This window comes from Nycticebus coucang, chromosome 3 (genome assembly GCF_027406575.1).
Source record: "Nycticebus coucang isolate mNycCou1 chromosome 3, mNycCou1.pri, whole genome shotgun sequence".
Taxonomy (NCBI): domain Eukaryota; kingdom Metazoa; phylum Chordata; class Mammalia; order Primates; family Lorisidae; genus Nycticebus; species Nycticebus coucang.
This window is the reverse complement of record NC_069782.1, coordinates 42,788,268-42,809,871: the sequence shown is the minus strand read 5'-3', so window position 1 is coordinate 42,809,871 and position 21,604 is coordinate 42,788,268. Positions and strand designations below refer to the sequence as shown.

Genomic DNA, 21,604 nt, shown 5'->3' with positions numbered 1-21,604 from the left:
TGTTGGAATCGTTTTAACCATTTTAAAAGTCACTAATATTTTAACTGTATGCTATCATTTATGAACATTTCCAATACAAATGTTTTATCACTTTTTTCTTTTATAAAATACAAAATGCTCAGAATACAGAGGATGTGTGTGCTATTTCACACGCATTTCAGTAAGAGATGGGTTAGAAGTTAAATCTACACAGCAAATAATTGGCTGTATAAATAACTAATAGATTTGACAGTTCACACAGTGTCGTTGGGAGGAAATGCTATTCAGTCTTACCTTCTGGGGAAGAACTCTCCACTTACTGTGGTTCCATAAATATTTCATGAACCAGCACAAAGTAATATGCTAATGATAGGCTGTTTACCCTGTGAGCAGGTGCAACCTCTGATGTTTTTTCATCTCTACTTATCCTTTCATGTGGGGTCAGTTAAGCCATTTTGAATTGTTCTTTCTTTGCTTCTCTCCCCTCACAGTTTCACCTGAACCTAAAATGGTGAGCGAGAGTCATCATGAGGCCCTGGCAGCCCCGCCAGTCACCACCGTTGCGACTGTCCTTCCACATAATGCCACAGAGCCGACCAGTCCTGGAGAAGGGAAGGAAGATGCCTTTTCAAAGCTGAAGGAGAAGTTCATGAATGAGTTGCATAAAATTCCACGTGAGTATTCTTTATTATAAATTGAGTGAAAATAAACAGCTGAAAATCACATCAAGCATTAGAAAGAAAGTAGAGCTCAAAGCAGAGGTCCTCTTCACGTACTGTAAGTTTATACTTAATGTTTTATTATTGGAATGGTAGTATTCCAATATTTTTTTAAAAAAACTAGTCTTATGAATAGAATAATCTTAATGTCTTTAAATATACCTTATACATGAAAATACAGTTCATAAAAATATCTACATCTTATGTTTAATGTATTTTTTGTCATCTTCAGTATATTTTTTTTCTCAAGAATATTAACGTCCTTGGGTTGTACAGTAGGTATTTTGGATTTGTATTTATAAAATTATTTTATTGCAAAGAAATAAACAAAAGCTAGTATTTACTTTCCCAATATCTCAAGTTTTATTTTCTGCCATTTATGTGTCTACATGTTAAAACCTTTTGCAGTTATTAAAATTTTTCTTTGTTACAGCTATGATTTAAGAAAAAAAAAGAAAAAAAAATTTTTTCTTTGTTGTTATAACAGAAAACTGGTGCCCTAAGTTTACTTGAATCAGTGTAGCACTAAGTCCTCTGAGTAACATTAAATGGTTTTAATTTTATTTTTACATTGACAGTTTAAGTTGTATGTATTTACTGTGTGTAACATGATGTTTGAAATATATATACGTGGTGGAATGAATATATCATTTACAAAGTTCTCATTTTGTGGTGAGAACATTTGACATTTTTCAAGAATACAATACAGATGCATTAAGATAGTCATCATGTTGTATAATAGATTTCTTCGACTTATTCCTTCTGATATTTTATGTTTAGGGAACAAAATCTTCCCCCTTTCATTCCAACCACTGTGGTACCTCAGCCACCGGTAACCACAATCCTGCTCTCTGCACCTATGGTATCAACATTTTTAGATTCCACGTATGAATAAGATCCTCCAATATTTGTCATCCTCTGCCTGGCTCATTTCACATAACATCGTATCCTCTAGGCTTATTTGTGTTGAGTATAATAGGATTTATTTTCTATAGCTGAATGATATCCCACTGTGTACATATACCACATTTTCTTTATCCAGTCATCCATTGATGGACTTTTAGGTTAGAAGTGGATTTATTTGGAGGCACTAAATTCTGTTCCATTGGTCTGTCAGTCGGATGTTATGCCAGGACCATGCCGGTGCTGCTAACTACAGCTTTCTAGTATATTCTAAAGTGTGAGGCATCCAGCATTATTTTCAAAGATTGCTTTGACTATTCGGAGATTTATGTGGTTCCATACAAATTTTAGAATTCTTTTCTATTTCTGTGATGAGTTTAATTTGTATATGGATAAGGATTGTGTCAAACCTATAGGTCACTTTGGGAGATATGGGTACTTTAACAATATTATTCTCCAATTCATGAACAAGAGCTATCTTTCCATTTATTTGTATCTCCTCCAATTTCTTTCATCTATGTTGTATAGTTTTGGGTATAGAGAAATTTTGCCCCCCTTGTTAAATTTATTCCTAAGTATCTTATTTTTTTGTTGTTGTTAGCTACTATAAATGGTAATGTTATCTTGATTTTTTTCAGATAGTTCACTATTAGCATTTAAAAATTCTTCTGGATTTTTGTATGTTTGTTGCATGCAACTTTACTAAATTCCTTTATTAGTTTTAACAGTTTTTATATGGTGTTTGTAGGTCTATGTACAGAGGGTGCCAAAAATGTACATGACTTTTAAGAAAGGAAAAATCTGTATTGACATTGTAATACTCTCATCACGTTTGACTTCTTCAATTATAAGACAGACAAGATAAAATACACAAGATAACAAATGTTATCAGTGTATATTAAGTATTACAATTTTAGTATAGATGTTTGCCTTTCGCAAAGTGTATACTTTTTGTGGCACCCTCCACATACGATCATGTCATCTGCAAACAGACAACTTTTTCTTTTCTAATTAGGAGGTGTTTATTTACCTTCTCCAATTGCTTTCGCAAGGACCTCAAGTTTGAAGGGAAGTGTTGAGAATGGACATTCTTGTCTTATTCCAGATCTTAGAGAAAAACCATTCAGCTTTTCTCTAGAGTATGATGTTAGCTGTGGGTTTGTCATATATGGCCATTATTGTTTGAGGCAATTTTCTTCTATAACGTTCATGATAAAAAATCATGAAAGGAAGTTGGATTTTGTTGAATGTTTTTTCTGCACCTATTGAAATGACTATATGATTTTTTTCCTTTCATTCTGTTAATGTGACGTATCACATTTGTTGGTAAATATATTTTGAACATCCTCACATTTCTGGGATGAATACCACTTGATGATGGCAATTGGTCTTTTTATTGTGCTATCGAATTCAAAGTATTCCTTCTTCTTTGATTATTTTGGAAGAGTTCCAGAGGAAATGTTACTGGTTCTTCTTTACATGTTTTATAGACATTACCAGTGAAGAAATCAGGTCTTGGGCTTTTATTTGTTGAGAGAATTTTTTTTACCGAGTCAACCTCCTTATGCATAATCCACCTGTTAAGATCTTCTATTTCTTCATACTTCAGTAGATTGTATGTGTCAAGGAATTTATTTTTATTTCCTCTGGGTTGCCCAATTTGTTGGTATATAATTATTCATAATACGATGTTGCTCCTATGGTCCTGTGTATTTCTGTTGTATCAGTTCTAAGTCTCCTTTGTCATTTCTTATTTTGAATCTTCCCTCCTATGTCTTAGTAAGCTTGCTAAAAATTTGTCAACTTTGTTTACCTTTTCAAACAATTCATTCTTAATGTTATTGCTCTTTTCTATTGTTTTTTCAATCTCTGTTTAATTTGTTTCTGCTCTGATCTTTATTATTCCCTTCCTCCTACTAACTTTGGGCTTAGTTTGTTTCTGTTTTTCTATTCCCTTGAGGTGCAACATTAGGCTGTTTGAGATCTCTCTTCTATTATGACATAGGCACTTATTGCTATAAATTTCCTTCTTGAAACTTCTCTTACTGTGCCCCATAGGTTTGATAAGTTGTATTTCAATTTTCTTTCATCTCAAGAAATTTTTTAATTCTTTTAATTTCTTCATTGACCCATTAGTCTTTTATGAGCATATTAATTATTTTTTATGTATTTGTAAATTTTCAAAAGTCCCTTCTATTATTGATTTCTGATTTTACAGCATTGTAGTCAGAAAAAGATATTTGATATGGATTCAGTCTTCTTAAATTTGTTAAGACTTGTTTTTTGTCTTCATATATAATGTATCCACTATAATGTTCCATTTACACTTGAAATGAATATAGATTCTGTAGCCGTTAGACGACATATTCTATATATGTCTGTTGGAGTCATTTGCTTCAAAGTATAGTTTAAGTGATGTTTCCCTAGTAATTTTCTATTTAGATGATCTGTCCATTTCTGAAAGCAAGATGTTGAAATCCCCAAGTTTTACCATATTGCATTCTACCTCTCCTGGAAGATCTATCAACATTTGCTTTATATGCCAGGTGCTCCAATGTGAGGTACATATATATTTGCAATTTTTATATCCTCTTGCTGAATTGACCCCTTTATCATTACATAATAACCTTCTTTGTCTCTTTTTTACAGCTTTTGTCTTTTTTTTTTATTATTGTTGGGGATTCAATCATTGAGGGTACAATAAGCCAGGTTACACTGATTGCAGTTGTTAGGTAAAGTCCCTCTTGCAATCATGTCTTGCCCCTATAAAGTGTGACACACACCAAGGCCCCACCCCCCTCCCTCCCTTGAGCTATGCCTGGTCTTTGATTTCCATTCCTTCACTTTTAATCTATGCATGCCCTTACAGGTGAACGGAGTCTCTTGTAGACAGCATATAACTGGCTTTTTAAAAAACTTATTCAATCACTCTGTCTTTAGTTGGAGAAGTTAGCTCATTTACATTTAAGGTAATTATTGATAGGTAAGAGCATACTATTGCCATTTGGCTAAATGTTTTCTAGTTGTTTTGTAGACCATTTGTTTCTTTTTTCCTCCCTTTCTATCCTCCTTTATGGCTAAATGATTTTCTCTAGTGTTATTTTGATTTACTACCTTTTTGGTTGTGACTCTGCTAAAGACTTTTACTTTGTGGTTACTTTGAAGATTTAAAAAAATATATGCATAACAGGATTAAGGCTAATGATAATTTAACTTTGAACACACACAAACCTCTAAGTTTTATTAATATTTCCCTTCCCCTTCACATTTTAATGTTTGATATCACAATTTGCATATCTTTATATGCAGTCTTTACATGATATATCTTTCAAATTATTGTAGCTATGATTTGGGGTTTTTTTAACCTTTATACTAAAGATATAAGTAATTTATACCATCATTACAGTATTACAGTGTTCTGAGTTGGACGGAGTACTTAGTATTCCCAGTGAGCTTTATGCTTTCAGATGCTTTTGGGTACTCATTAATATCCTGTCCCTTTACCTTGAAGAACTCTCTTTAGCATTTCTTGTAGGACAAGATTAATGATAATGAAATCCCTCTCTTTTGTTTGTCTGGGAAAGTCTTTTTAAAGAACAGATGTGCTGGTACAGTACTCCTTATTGACTATTTTCCTTTAGCACTTTGAATATATCATGCCACTGTCTCCCCTGTAAGGTTTCTGTGGGGATGTCTATTGCTACTTATATTAGAAATCCTTTATAAGTCATTTCCTTCTTTTCTCCTGTTGCTTCAGGATCTTCTTTCTGTCTTTGATCTTTGATAGCTTTAGAATAATATGTCTTGGGTAAATTAATCTGATTGTAGATTGTTGACCTTCCTATACCTGGATAGTTACATCTTTCTCCAGGGTTAGAACGTTTTCTACCATTATTTTTTTTTTTAATAAGATTTCTACCTTCTTCTTCTTCATGTCCTGTGATTCATCATCCTGCTCTGGTGATGTTATATGAATCCAATAAACTTTGTTTATTTCTTTTCATTCTCCCCCCCGCCAATGTACATTTTCAAGTAACCTATCTTCAAGCTCAAAGATTCTTCTGCTTAATCAATTCTATGGTTGATGCTATTGCATTTTTTATTCCATACATTGTATTTTTTTCCATTTTTCATTTTGTTCAGTATATCTTTTAGCTTCAAGAAGTCTTCTTGATTTTTTTATACTATTTAAATCTATTAAATTCTCTGCTGGATCTCTTATCATTTATTTCATTTTTTCAAAAAATTTCTCTTTATTTTCTTGAAATTCACTATGGTTTCTTGAAACTGTTATTTTTGACTTGGCATGGTGGCTTAACCCAGCACTTTAGGAGGCCAAGGCAGGAGGATCACTTGAGACCAGGAATTCAAGACCAGCCTTGGCAATATAATGGGCTTGGCAATATGCACCTATAGTCTTAGCTACTCAGGTGAAGGTGGGAGGATCACTTGAGGATAAAAGTTTGAGGCTTCAATAAGCTATGATCATGCCACTGCATTCCAGCCTGAGCAGCAAAGCGAGACCCTGTCTCTAAAAATAAGTGGGGGGAAGTTATTTTGTATTTGAAGGGATGTATATACATCTCTCTTTCTATAGAGTCGGTCACTAATACCTTATTTTGTTCATTTGCTGATGCATGCTTCCCTGATTCTTTTTCATGCTTGTAGTCATTCACCAATGTCTACATATTCAGAGAAGTAGGTATTTATTCCAGTCTTCATGGACTGGTTTTATTTGGGGAAGCCCTGTGACAGGTGTGGTACTAGTGTGCTCCAGAAACCCAGGGCAGTGGCTGCCAGTATGGTGCCGCCAAAGCCTAGGGCCACTATAGCAAGTGTGCCCCTGCAGCAAACTGGAAACCTGGGGCATCTGCAGCTGGTGGGGCACTGGGTACATCAGCAGCCTGGTGTGGCCACAGCAAGCTCAATGCTTCCAGAATCCTAAGACAATTTGATTTCAATACACTCAATATGCTAAAGTACATGTGGCCCTAAGGGAAGCCAAAAGCCTAGAACCATCTCGGAGCTGCCAAAAGATGAAAGTTTGCTACAAAAAACAAACACCTGAAGCCAGGAGCTGCTGAGGACTATCTCCTGCTCAGGGCTGTCCATCAACGCAGAAGTAATACAGGCTGGTAAAATGCCTAACGCTTGGGGCTGTCTTGTCCCACCTGGCACCAGAGCAAAAATGAAGTCTCAATCAGGGGGTGCTTCCCAATATGGGGCCTCAGGGGTGTTTCTGGTGCTGAGTTTCACTCTGGCAGGCTGAGTATTGGGGTCCAAGACACAGTCCTGTGCTGGCTATCCTCTCATCCCCCACTCAGTGATGTCCCGCTCCACACTGTGCTGCCTGGGGCTGGGTGAGGGTGACGCAGGTGCTGTAAAACTGTCCTTCCTCCCCTTCCATGTGTCTTCTCCTGTTATTGTGCTACCACCACGTCCCGTAATCTCTCCCCTGCGTTTCTTTTCCTCTCTGTTCATCACTAAGAAAATAATCAGCTGAAAAATATTATTTACATAATTTTATTTTCATTCTTTTGTTTCTTTAAGCTAACTTTACCTCATTCCTTCCCTGTGTCCCTTTATTGGGCACTGGAAATCAGAGAATGATTCTGCTCCTCCATGGAAATTTACTTTTGACCAGAATCCTATTATTCTAAAATTTACTTTTGACCAGAATTCTATTATTCTAAAAAGATTTACATCCTTCGTATTAATCTGGATGGAAGTGGAAGACATTATTCTTAGTAAAGTATCACAAGAATGGAGAAGCATGAATCCTATGTACTCAATTTTGATATGAGGACAATTAATGACAATTAAGGTTATGGGGGGGAGGAAGAGCAGAAAGAGGGACGGAGGGAGGGGGGTGGGGCCTTGGTGTGTGTCACACTTTATGGGGGCAAGACATGATTGCAAGAGGGACTTTACCTAACAATTGCAATCAGTGTAACCTGGCTTATTGTACCCTCATTGAATCCCCAACAATAAAAAATAAAAAGATTTGGGTAATGCCCATTAAAATAAGTTATGATGAGTGTGTGTCACACTTTATGGGGGCAAGACATGATTGCAAGAGGGACTTTACCTAACAATTGCAATCAGTGTAACTGGCTTATTGTACCCTCAATGAATCCCCAACAATAAAAAAAAAAAAAAAAAAAGAAAAAATAATAATAAAAAAATTTTTAAATAAAAATGGTACCATAAATCAGTGTTACAAACAACTTCATTATAAATACAGCCGTGCAGTTTTATTAAAAATATCTAACAGTACACATTTTACACTTTCATGTTATCCATTACAATTTTTACTGCCTGTGTAATTGAAATTTCTATTGGGATTTATACACAGGGAGTAGCACTAAATAAAAATAAAACATATCCTTAAAATCAAATTCCTCTAGGCGTATACGTTATATAAAGGTTATCACTTTTGACTTGGCAGAATACGGTGTGACGGTAATGACAAGTAACAAATTAGAATATTAATCGATTTCAGTCTCTGAACTAAATCTTGGCTATCTGGCAGATGTGTTTTTTGCAAAATTGATAGCAAACAGCTTTAATCTGTCACTTGAAATTCCCACTTGAAAGAAGAGAGGTGTCACAATGGCAGGGAGTGTGCATGTCATTAGTTGGGTAATCTGCACAGTCCAGCATGGAACATATTTAAACCAAATTGCCTGATGGTATCATCCATAACACCGCAGGACTTAAAATTTTAAAAAAAGGGGGTGGGAGGAAATGGTAAATGCTAAACATTTTTATCTTTCAATTCATTCTCTGCACTGTTATCTAAATGAAGCAGACAAGGTTATTCAGAATATTTCTTTATTTTATACTTTGATTTTAATATGATGAGGGCCATGCTTGGTTTGTAAAGCATGAATTCATGTCATCCAAATAACTGTAGTTAAGGTTTTGATATTCATGAGTTTCTTGAAGTAGAGTACAACTTTCCTTAAGCACAGCAGAAAGCCAAATAGCCAGAATGTGACTCTTAGCCCAGAATAAGAGCCAGTGGACTAAAGGTAGTTGTATAATTCATGCAGAAATGCTATTGAGTAGACAGGTTAATATCAGGAATTAAAAACACAAGCCCTGGACATAGACTTTAGAGTTCAAATCTACAAACTAGCTTTGTGAACTTGGGCATGTTAATTAATTTTTCTGAGTATCAGTTTCTTTCTGCCTAAAATCGGGATGCAAATCGTACCCCCATCACAGGGTTGTTGGGTAGAGGCCTCGATGCATATGAAGTGCTTAGCAGAGTGTCTGGCACAGAGTAAGCTTTCTATAAATATTAGCTATTATTAAACTCAAGCTGTCATTTTAACAAGTCTATTTCTGTTTTTGAAAAGCCGTCTATTCAGGTCACCCAAATTGAGAAAATTCCAGAAACTTTGCAGCCAAATATATGTGCATTGCATTCTTTAACCCACCGCAATGATGCCTGTACCCCAGTGATGCCTGTGGTAGGGAAGCGAATTCCCTCTTGGCCCTTCCTCATGTCATCTTCCCCTCTAAATTTCCTTTATTTCCCTTCTGTAACCTGACTTGCTTAGTCCCTCATTCCCTTTAGCCTACAGCTGTGCTCAAAATTTATGTATCTGAAATGGACAGTGGGTTTTGAAGAAATGCCAGTTTTTCTTTCTCAGGCTGGACTTCCTTCCCTTGACTTCACCTCCCCTTCAAGCTGCCATCCTCTCTTCCTCCTTCACGTCTCCATCAAACTGATTTAGAAACATAACCAGGACCCTGACTTCTATTTATTAAACTCCTATTAACAACACAACCCCTTGCACTCTGATTTCCATCCTTCAGGTCCTGTTAAAATTCCCTTCACTAAAGTCCCCAGTAATAGCCCCACAATGATGAGGGTTATTATCCATCTTCATTTGGACAGATATTTCAGCATCATTGTCACCCTTGGCTTACATCTTCTGAAAAACTCTTGACTTCCAGGATTCCGTTCTTCTTTCCTCCTCTCCCTGTTCCCTTCTTATTCTCTTGCATTAACTGGTCCTTCTTTTTCATTCTCTTTCCGGTCAGAGGTCCTTGTTTTCCAGGATTTTATTTTTAGTCCCATTCTGTTCTGGGACACGTTCTCCCTGGGCAATCTCATTCACTTAGCATTTCAAATAAGAAATCAAGTGCTCCCACCTTCCTGAGCTATTTCAGCACCAATTCTGTATCTGCATCTCCTCCTGAAACACCTCTCGAAACCAGCCAGAGCTTCCTACTTCATCGTGCGTTCTGAGGATTTGTTGTCTTCCTAGATTCTCTTTCCCCACTAACTCTGTCATTCAAGAACCTGTTCAAGGCGGTGCCTGTGGCTCAAGGAGTAGGGCGCCAGTCCCATATGCCAGAGGTGGCGGGTTCAAACCCAGCCCCGGCCAAAAAACACACACACAAAAAAAAAAAAGAACCTGTTCAGATGTTGCCCCCTGGAAGAGCAGTTCCCTCATTTCCCAAGGCAGAAGTATATACGTCTTCCTCCATCCTTTCAAAGTTCTTCATTTAACTCTCTCACAGTCTTAGTTATCTAGGGTTTTCTGCTGTCTTTCCTACTGAAATGTAAGTAAATGAAGGACAGGTACCATTTCTTACATATTTTTGCATTTCTCACATTTTGAAATTGTCTGATACCAAAAGCATTAAGAAGCTGGGGATCTACGGGTATTGTGTTAGGGTTATGACCAAGAGCAAAGCTCTTATTCCAATGCATGTGGCAGGTGAAAAGGTGGAGAGACGTATTGCTTGACACTAGGTTAATTTGTGCTAAAAACAACCATGTAGATATCAAATTACAAAAAAATTAACATTATACCAAATAGAATGGTCCTTGTACTAAGCTGGGAGAAACTGTGGTCTAGAAAGCAATCATTCTCAAACCTTTTTAGGTAAGAATCCCCTTTGTTCAAGCACAGTATTACCTAGTGGGTACCTATCTGCATAAGGTCTTAGCTTATTTCCTCATCTTTAGTTGATACTTTTAGTTTAATATTGATTCGAAATGTACAAAATGTATATGTGAATACCGTGTATTTTTAGAGTTACCATTAAAAACTTAATTCTATGACAGGAAGTCTGTGAGGTTCACCTAACAGGGTATTTGGCACTGCTCCTTACAGAACATTGTAGGTGTCTGCTGGTCATTCTCAGTATGCTACAAAAGGGGAGGGTGAGGGCAACTCCTAGGGTTTAAAGACCGTGGGCCCAGGGCCCTATACATCCCACAATTCGTGGGACATTTTCACACGGTGAAGAATTGTTCCACATCCCACACAAATTTTAAAATCCCTGTGGGACGTGAGCATAGAAACAAACCCTTTTTACAGTTCTATGAACCTACAACTCTTTTGCACAGACACACAACGTATTCTTACCTGGCTCTCAATTACAAGGAATTGTTAATAGCTTTTGTTCTAATGTCCAGGTTAAATCTAATCTTTGATTTTCTTCTGATTTTTAAAAAATCTTCTGATTGCCTTTTATTACTTTCAAGATTTGATGACTTCATTCTGTCATCTACTGTGGCTGGGCCTGAAAATTTTTGTACTCAAATACAAATTTTTGAAAGAAGCTGTCTTATTTTTCCTTTATATGATAGGTGGTGTATTTTATTGATTTTTTTAATTACACATGTAGGTATACTGTATTCGCTATTATTTACACTCTGAGACAGGAAAAAGATAGCATGAATTATTATCAACTGGGGCGTTGCGTATAATATTGATTTTGAAGAACAAATATGCAATATTACTCTATCAACGTCCTCTATTCAAGGTGGAAACCTAACAAAAGGACATACCACTGCAAATAATAGAAACTATTTTGACTAATAAATCCCACCTCAGGAAGGTGGTTGTGTTGTCCTTGGATTTTGTTTCCTTCATAGAAGCCTCTTAGGCAGAAAATTTTCCCCAAAAAATATATGCCTTTAAAATAAACTAGTATTGAAGGGTTTTGTAAATTTCCAAAGCATAGGCCCTCTGGAGTAATAGTAAGCACACATAATGCCACCCAGTGAATTAAGACCTCTGCTAAGTTACCAAACTTTATTTACCTACATTCATTAGCATTTCAAAGATACAAAGGAAACACACCTGAGGAAAATAAAGAGTGTGAATAACATTTTGGACCTCTATCTAAAATAGCTCAGGAATTACCTTATTGAGATACTGTATGTGTATATACACACACACACACAATTTACAATAGCTTTAAAAATCTTTTTTCTTTTTTTTTAACACATGCTAATCTACCGTTAAGCAGCAATTCTCCCTCTGTAACAAGTTTTATATGCTTATAACTTTTACTTTATGTTTTTACTTATCCTTTGGTGTTTGTCTCTTAACACCGTATAATCTGCTTGAAGCCAGAGACACCATCTTTCATCTTTGTGTCTCCAAACTCAGCCAAAACCTGGATGTAATAGGCAGAATTGTTATTCACTTTTAGCTCAATCTCATATTGTCAAGAAAAAGACTTCCAAAGAGTCCTCCCTAGAAAAGGGTTAGGGAGGGCATAATAATCAAAGGTGGTGTCCAAATGTTAAGCTCAACCAATGGCGGAAACCTTCTAGTGCCATTTTGCTTTGCCCTAACGCACTCTACACTCTACAATCCATCTTTTCTTTTACTGCCTCTCTTTTTATTTTCTTCTCCCTTTCTTCCACCTTTCTTCCCTGTTATCATCTACTCTGTTTTCCTTTCTCCTTACCAGTGCTTACTAAAAATGTTCTTTCTTTATTTTATTCTCATTCCCCTGGTCTGATTCAGAGTCAAGATACAAGAAGCCACCAAACTGGTCCTACATTTTAACAGTTCTCCTTGTGAGCATTTTTAATACAAGTGTAGATCTGTGACTCAGTATAAGTTTCATCTTTTAGTTAAAGATAATGTATTGTGGCTGGGCACAGTAGCTCACACCTGTAATCCCAGCACGTTGGAAGGCCAAGGCACAAGGATCCTTGAACCCAGAAGTTCAGGACCAGGCTGGGTAATATAGTGAGACCCCATCTGTACAGAAATAATAATAATAGTTAGTGGTAGTGCACATGCAGGCCTTGCTACTCAGGAGGCAAACGCAGGAAGATCAGGAGTTTGAGTGATCTGTGATCATGCCATTGTACTCCAGCCTGGGCAACAGAGGAAGACCCTGTCTCACAAAACCAACGCTAAGAATAATGTATTAGAATGCCTAGGAAGCAAGACAGGCTCGTTTCATATGACTGTTGTTAATGACACAGCCCAGCGTTCCGTCTTCCACTGAGAAAGTTGAAATGATAGCTGGAAATGTTACAGTGGCTTTTCCTACAAAGGGTGCTTTTGCGAGGTTTGCCTTGGTGAGTAGCTGTTTTTAGGACACTTCTCTGAGTTTTGATCTGACCTTGTCAGGCAGACAGCTCACACAGCAGTTCAGTTTTTCAGCTTCTGTTGTTTGTTGATCTTGCCACAACCGTGCATATCGCTGGAAGTGGGGCTGCAGCATGGCCTCACCAGCCATCTTCAGCCCACACTGATTGGGACTGTCCCACATCGCCTCACCCTTTCCCCAGCTGCTGTCACTCAACCCCTTTCTTTTCCAGATGCACTGATCTGGCTCTAATGCGATTTACCTGGCTCCCTTCCAGGTCCTCATCATTAGTGAATCTCTTTCCCTATTTTGCATTAAGTATTCTCCAGCTATCACACTAGTGCTGCTGATACGGAGGCCACAGTACTTCCACAACAGCATGGTTTTAATCATCTTTCTACACGTTGAGCACTGTGTGATTTTGCCAGTGCATCAATTACAGAAAAACATATAAGCAGTTGCCCAAACTCAGTTATGCTGCTCTAATTTTCCTTTGGAGACTGGTGCAAATTTGCCTCTTATCTGGATTACTTGATTTGGCCATTCACACATGGTTGAACTCAAATGTACGAGGGGCGCCCTATTCCGTATAGCTTATCCTTACTGAAATTCTCTTCTTCTTTGGCTTAGGATGCTGCGTTCTCTAATTCTCTCCCTGTCTTTCTGAAAATTCTGTCCTTTCTTTCTGCCTCTGGTATGCTTCTACCCCTGTGATTTCCTTATAATTGCAGGATTTCCAATACTATCTTTATGTAAATCACACCAAAAATTTCACCCTAACCAAGCCTTGATTTCTCTATTGAATCTCTTCTTTTTAAAAATTAACTTTATTGAAAACTGGTTTATATACAGAAAGATCCACCTGTTATAAATGTGTATTTCTGAGCATTTTGACAAGGGCCAGCAGTGTAATCATCACTCAAAAAATTTGCCTTTAGTCCCTTTCCAAGCAATTCCTGCCCTGCTCCCTCTAGTTCTAGACAATAATTGATCTGCTTTCTGTTACTATTAAGTTAGTTACAACTTTTCTAAAATTTCACGTAGCTTATTGTATCTGATTTCCTTCACTCACCTTAATGGTTTTGAGATTAGCCCATGTTCTTGGAAGTTTCAGTAGTCCATCCCTTTTTATTGCTAAGTAGTATCCCATTGTATGAATAGCCACAATTTGTTCTTCTATATGCCTGATGATAGATGTTTAGATTCTTTCTGTTTGGAGGTTCTTTAAAAATAAATATTCCTATGCAAGTCTTTAAGTGGACATACATTTATGTTTTCATTTCTCTTGGGAAGTATCTAGCTGTGAAATAGCTCTAGGTGGTAGTGTGTTGGCCCATTTTCCATTGCTCTAAAGGAATCCCTGAGACCATGTAATTTATGAAGAAAGAGAGGTTTATTTGGCTCATAATTCTGCAGGCTGTACAAGATGGTTCATACCGGTATCTGCTTCTGGTGAGGGTTCAGGGAACTTCTAGTCAAGGAGGGAGGTGGAAGGGCAGCTTGTGTGTCACATGGCAAGAGTGGGGAGGAAAGAGAGGGAGCAGTGATGCCAGGCTCCTTTAAACAACCAGTGCTGGAATGAACTGTTAATGCAAAATGAGAATTCACTTTACCCAGTACCAAGACATTCATGAGGGATCTGCCTCCATTAGCCAGACACTTCCCATCAGGCCCCACCTCCAATAGTGGGGATCAAATTTCAACATGAGAATGGGAGGGGCCAAACATTCAAACCATGTTAAGTATTGTTTCTTCTAGTTTATTTTTTTATAAAATCCTGCAATCTGTTTGCTGAAGTGCTTGACTTATTTGCCTCCCCATAAGCAATGTACGAGAGGGCCAGCTGCTCTGGGTCCTTGCCAACACTGGGAGCTATCAATCTTCTTCATTTTAATTGTCCCTTTATTCTCTTTATTCAAGCCCTTAAAGCTTAATTCAAATGTTAACTATTTCATAAAGCTTCTCCTGAATACCACTGTTACTCATTTAATACACTTACCATCTTTTATCAAGTAGTAGTAGTATTAAGTTCATTTCTCATCTTCTTTACTAGAAGTTAAGTTCTTAGAAGATAGCTCGAGAGTTTGACCCACCCTGATATACCGCTGACTATGTGCTGTGTGCCTTACAAAAAGTAAGCAGTCTATAAACGTAGATAGCCTGGAAAAAAGGATGGATGGTGGGATTCAAAATTGTATATAAGTCATTATTCTATGGCCTAATATGAGAAACAGACTCTGCTTGGGAACTAATGATAACAAGAACAATGCACGCTAAAAATTAACAGGTGAGTGGAGGAGTCATCAAAGAGTATTTTAGTAATTAGTCTAGCAAGACCCACCCATATCAGGCTAAGGAGTTTAGACTCTATTTAATAGTTAAAGAAGAGCTAGGAGCATTCAAGATATTGAAACAAACAAGTAACATAATTACAGTTTTGTTTGGGGAACATCAATCTGGCAGTGTGTGGGTAGGACAGATTGTGAGGGGAGAACCCTGAGAGCGAGGCAGGCAGGCAGTAGACAGTGGAGGGAACACCAGAGCAAGACAATGAAGCCTAAATTGCTAGGAAGAGGCAAGCACGGACGTGACAGCCTCTGTGAACATGCTGTTGACAGGCACTGCATCTGGGCCCGAGGTGTGTGGAAAAGAAAAAATGAAATACAATTCCAGAGATGCTGGGTAACCATTCCAGGAACATGCCTTGTGGGGACTGGGGGATGGAAGGGGGAGTCCAGCATTAGACCCTGTGATGTGAGTGTCGACCACCTCCAAGTTCAGGCTGTAAAAGTGGATGCTTATCATTGGTAAGAATGTGTAGAGGGGGAAAGAAAAAAAAAAAAACAGAAAGCCAATGATAAATTCTTCAAATACAAAAATCATGGAAGAATAGAGAAGTTGATGAGGAGATAAATGAGCTGTCAGAGAGTGCTGAGCAAAGCAGAACAGCAGCGTTCCATGAGATCTAAACAACAAGAACGTGTCTGAGAAATAGCAGTCAATTCAATTCAAAAGGAATTTTTTTTTAATAAACTGCTTGAAGTTTCGGAGAAACAAAAATGGTGCAAACAAGCAACCTGCTCTCCTAGTGTTCTCAGCCCACTGGGGGAGAAGGAGCGGACTTCATCGTCACTGTCACGATTACCGACAACTTTCTGAGTGCTTTGTACAGGCCCTGGTCTATACATTGAATTACAATGTCAACACCTATTTCTTGGCTTGGCACCTGTAGCTCAGCGGCTAGGGCGCCAGCCACATACACCAGAGCTGGCAGATTTGAATCCAGCCCAGGCCTGCCAAACAACAATGACAACTACAACCAAAAAATAGCTGGATGTTGTGGAGAGCACCTATAGTCACAGCTACTTGGGAGGCTGAGGCAAGAGAATTGCTTACGCCCAAGAGTTGGAGGCTGCTATGAGTTGTGACGCCACAGCACTCTACCAAGAGCGACAGCTTGAGACTCTGTCTCAAAAAAAAAATATATATATATATATATTTCTTATAACAACCCTTTCAGGTATACATTTATGCTTCCAATTATACAGGGGAGTAGAGTCTCAAAAATAATAAGCAAAATAAATTTTAGTGCAGCGCATAATGCGATAAATATTAAAGTTAGGTATAAGTAAGCTCGGCACACGGGAAAGAGAATTGGTGTGGAAATGGCAGAAAAGAAGTTATGAAAGAGGTAGCATTTGGATTATGCCTTGAACCAGACAAAGATTTGCACAACTGTGGTCTTGATAGACAGCCTTCCATACTGCACAAGGCAAGTACCATCACAGTTTTGTGCTTAACAGTCAGGGGAGTATAATTGGTTGCTGGACAACGCATTGTACATCCTACAAGATACTATGGTAGGATTTGAGAGGTGTGGTTGGAAGGGAAAGCTGCAGCCCCATTTTTGAGAACATTTAATGCTTTGCTAACCAGGTCCTAAACTATCCTTCAGACTATAGGCCCCTGTGAGCTTTAAGGAATAGAGTGCAATCCAACTTAATTTTTTTCTTTTTTGACCATGAAAAGAAGTAATTGTAGACATAAGTATTGGTCATGGTGAATGCTGCAAAAAGAACACAGAAGATTATGCCCAAGAAAAGGCCCGTGGATTTAGATTTCTTGGTGACCTTGGAAAGCCTTGTTTCATTAGAGAGCTGGAATCAGAAGTCAGCTTGCAGGGTGCAGAATGGGGAGGGAAGAGGTTAGAAAGGGAGAACAGGGAGCACACGCTGCTCTCTCCTGTGAGAGCAGAGATAGAATTAGAGCCCATGCACTATAGGATGTGGGGAAATTGAGTAAATGTCAAGGTGGTGAATAGAATAAGGTGAAAAGAAATTGATTTTCATTATCAAAGGCAGAGCTAACTCTTTCCTGGTTACTTCCACAAGCACATACACACCCCCGGTGTCATCACTAACCCCTCATATTTTTTATAATAGAAACTGTTTGTGAACCTGGGATGGAGAAGTTAATGATAGTTCCCTGGTACCCTGAATATGAGAAATCCTTTCTAATATTCATACGGCTAATTTATTTTGATTATAAACAGTGTTGCTGAGGCTGCGTGTTGACACGTTTGCTCTGTTTTTCCTGTTTCCTTGGTCACATTCTCCCTATCCGTGGACTCTTCAAAGACATCGTACTTTATAGCACTTGCCAAGTTTATTCTTATGCTCTAGTTATTTGCCTTATTTTTCCAAATTATTCTAAATTTTTGGCAGCGCTCCTATAGCGTAGGCACTAAATACTTACTGACTTGAAATAATTTTGGAGACTATGTTTCACTGTTATAAATATATGCAAAAAAATTGGCATGTGGAGACATGTTATAGTAGCTTTCTACAGCTGTGTAAAAATTTACCATAAACTTATTCCTCCCCCAAACCGATATCCCAGGTATAACTATGAGAAAAATATCAGACAAATCTCAATTTAGAGACATTATACAAGATACCCAGCCAGTACTTCTCAAAATTCTGAAGGTCATCAAAAACAAAAAAAATCTGAGAAACTGTCCCAGCCAAGGGAGCCTGAGGACATGTGGGAACCAAATGTAATGTGGGGTCCTGGATGAGATCCTTGGACAGAAAAAAAAATAGGTAAAAAACTAAAGAAACCTGAATCAAGTATGGACTTTAGTTAATAGCACTGTATTTACATTGCTCCATTTATTGTAATAAATGTTCCATACCAATTAATGCAGGTGTTAATAATAGAGAAAACTAGCCTTCAGAACTGTGAGAGAATGAATTTCTGTTGTTTTAAGTCACTTGATTTGTGGCAATTTGTTAACAGTTTAATTGTTCGAATAGCAACCATTTACTTAGTATGTACCAGTAATACACAGGCCTTGTGTGTTATCTCATTCATTCCTTCCAACAACCCTATGAGGTAGATGCTGGCCTCGTCCTCAGTTTAGAGGAGAAATTGAGGACAGGGAGATTTAGTAAGCAAAGTCATTCAACTGCTAAATAGCAAAGCAGAATTCAGAACGAAGCCTGGTGGTCCCCGATCCAGCCTGGCTCTCTACAGCCAGATGCTGCCGCCGCCTCCTCCCAAAATGCCCACAGCGGGACTGTGTTTTACTTAGTATGGAACTTGCAACTTTTCTCCTACAATGGCCTCCAATATTTGAAGAGAATACTCTCTCCATTTCATTGTGTTTCCAAGATGTTTTTTTCTCTACTGCTTGTTAAAGAGAATTTCTTAAATTACCCAACTACGACCACATGCTTTGTCACATTGCAGTGTCAAGCAAAACACCAGGCAGAGGGCATTTTTTTCTCACACTGATGCAGCTTTGCTGGTAAATTAAGATAAGAATACTTGATGTGAGATCCCTTTCGTGCTTATTTATTAAATTAAATCCTAAAACAAACTCAGCACAAGAATATATTTGAGAGCCTCCTAAGCAAGGCTCACTGAAGTGGGAGACTCATTACAGAACATTTGTTCCTTTTCTCTTTTCCAAATGCAAAGATCATGAATCTTTATTCCTGGCAAGCAGGAGGTGTCTCAAACTAAACCCACCCTGGACTTGTTTTTCGCTGGAGGGGGAGGTGTTTTACTGTTCTTTGCATTTATTTTATGTTGCCTCTATTCCTGTGCCATAGTTTTTTCTTTAGTTTCTTCTGGGATATCTTTTCCTTCTGTGTGACCTCCACTTCTGGTTTTGTAACAATTTGTTCCTTTTCAGTAAGGGTCATCCTGATGTGTCAGAAGGAGCTCGTGGATGGGTTATCCAACCATGAGCTTTGTGAATTCACGGCACATCTTGGTGCTTTGTTCACTTGGAAATGCTCAGTGACTAGAGAATCTGCATCTAAACCACCAAGATCAGCATCACTCTGCATTTTTAAACATGTGCAGCAAAAATTCAGTTATCTGGGGAGACCACTGACACTGTCTGTGTCCAGCCCCCACCGTTTGGGCTGGGCACACCTACCAACTCCCCTCTGTAACATTCTTTAAAGCCACAGTTTTCACATACTTGCTGCTCTTCCCCTGTCCATGCCCTTGATGCCCTGATGTCCAGGGCAGTTTCACCTGTGTTCTTAAAGTGGCCATGAAGATCTGAGGCTCGTGACTTGCATGATTTTGTGGAGTTTTCTGGGTCAAGTGAGTAGCAAACCATTTCCACAGATCACCTTAGGCTGCTTGGGGGAAGAGGCAGAGTTGTTTCTTGTAATGATAAACCTTAATTGTAATTTTCATTTCAAGCTTCTATTCCTTATATGAGCTAAGCATTTCTCAGAAATGGGAAATTAAGTCGACAGGGCCTTCAAAAGGGAAAAATGGCAACATTACAATGATCAGAAAGGAAGGGAGGAAATACCAGATGGGGATGGCAAAATTACATCTGGGAAAGCTTGGAATGTGACATAAATTTTATGACATAAAAACATAATTAAACTGTATCATAAGGTAAAAGAAAGTGGTTACACATCTACCCAGTTTCGCAATGAACTGTTATGCCGCATTTTCAAATATGTTAAAATAATTGATGAATAAATCTTAATTCCATTCCAGGCACTGTAAAGGCCTGCAGGAAAGGACTTCCCACTGATAATTATCAGCGTCCTCTTCCCTGACTCCTTTATTCACACCTTCACAGTGTCCCCGGCTTGACACAGGCCTGCACCCTCACTACCTTTATAATTTGCTAGTTTTTTTTTTTCTGTTTGATAACCTTGATTCTCAAGAACTTTCCACATGAGTACCTTCATAGTTCTTTTGCATTTTTTCTCTCTTCCTGGAAGCTTTCCTTTTCTCTGCTGTGTCTTCACGTGGTAGAAGGCAGAGGAGCAAGCACTATGGGAAGCCTCTTTTATAAGGCATGAATCCCATTCCCAAAGGCAGAGCCCTTGTGGTTTAATTACCTCTGAAAGCGCTCACCTCTTAAAACCATCACACTGGTGATTAAGTTTCAATATATGAATTTGGGGGACACATTCAGATCATAGTAGCCTCTTTGGCAATTATCATTAATTGTATCCTATATCATAGTCATATATCATTAATCTTAACTACTGTGACTTCCTAGAAGATAGTTACGATTCTTTTGTTTCTTTTTATCATTCTTATCCAGCCCAGTGGTTCAAGCATAAGGGTTTAGTACAAGGATGACTGAGTATTCATTTGTTTGGAGTGTCGTGGAGATAAAACAATGCACTAAAGAAGTATAGTTGCTGAGAAGTCAAAGAATAAAACCAAGAGTTTCAAAAAGGAAGGTTTTTTAATTTAAAGTCTATTTGTAATTCCAAGTATTATATGAGGTCAGGAAAAAATAAAGATAATTGAAGTTAGTGATTAGTTTTTCACCTGTGACCTTTCAATGTGTGGCTGTTACAAAGTGAATATTAAAACCTCAGGGACAGTATACAAAAGTCAAGGACGATCAGGTACCCCACATACCTATCCAGAAACTATGTTCTCATTTCTCCCATTTACCAGCACTTTTGGTTCACTGCTTTTAAAAAGGTCATCAGTAAGGTTATGGGGGGGGGAAGAAGAAAGAGGGATGGAGGGAGGAGGGTGGGGCCTTAGTGTGTGTCACACTTTATGGGGGCAAGACATGATTGCAAGAGGGACTTTACCTAACAATTGCAATCAGTGTAACTGGCTTATTGTACCCTCAATGAATCCCCAACAATAAAAAAAGAAAAAAAGGTCATCAGTAATTGCAAACCATCTCATAGGTACAACTTACGAGGTAGGGATGGTTTTTCTCATAATTAGACTTTATAATATTTTTTTTAAATATTCTTGGCTTAGAACTAACACTACTACAGAAATACATAGGGTATAATGCAAAATAGCACAAGCAAAGTCAATGATTCACGGATCTTTGCTATGACAGAAGCAACTTACAAGGAATTATTAGAGTTATAGGGTTATCAACAACCCCCTAGGAATTGGAAAAAAATAAAAACATATATTCCTTTCACACATGGTAGATTGCTTTATAACCATTTACACAAGGATATTGGATCATTCCACGTTTAAGGAGTACCTGCCGTGTACCAAATGGCCTTCTAGAATATACAGCAATGGCAGGAGAGGAGAGTTAGCAATGCAACAGATACTTACAGCACAAAAACATAGATGCTCAAAATATCCTAGTAAAGAAAATATGT

At 37.9% G+C, this 21,604-nt stretch overlaps 1 protein-coding gene across 2 annotated transcripts in view; it reads left to right on the top strand.

The window, feature by feature from the left end:
• SYT1 (synaptotagmin 1) overlaps positions 1-21,604 on the top strand; it is a 599,049-nt gene that overhangs the window by 368,358 nt on the left and 209,087 nt on the right. For both annotated transcript variants that reach the window (XM_053584516.1, XM_053584515.1), the window contains exon 4: positions 471-653. In XM_053584516.1, coding sequence (XP_053440491.1) covers positions 488-653 — 166 coding nt within the window. In that variant the 5' untranslated portion in view covers positions 471-487. The remainder of the gene's footprint in view (positions 1-470; positions 654-21,604) is intronic.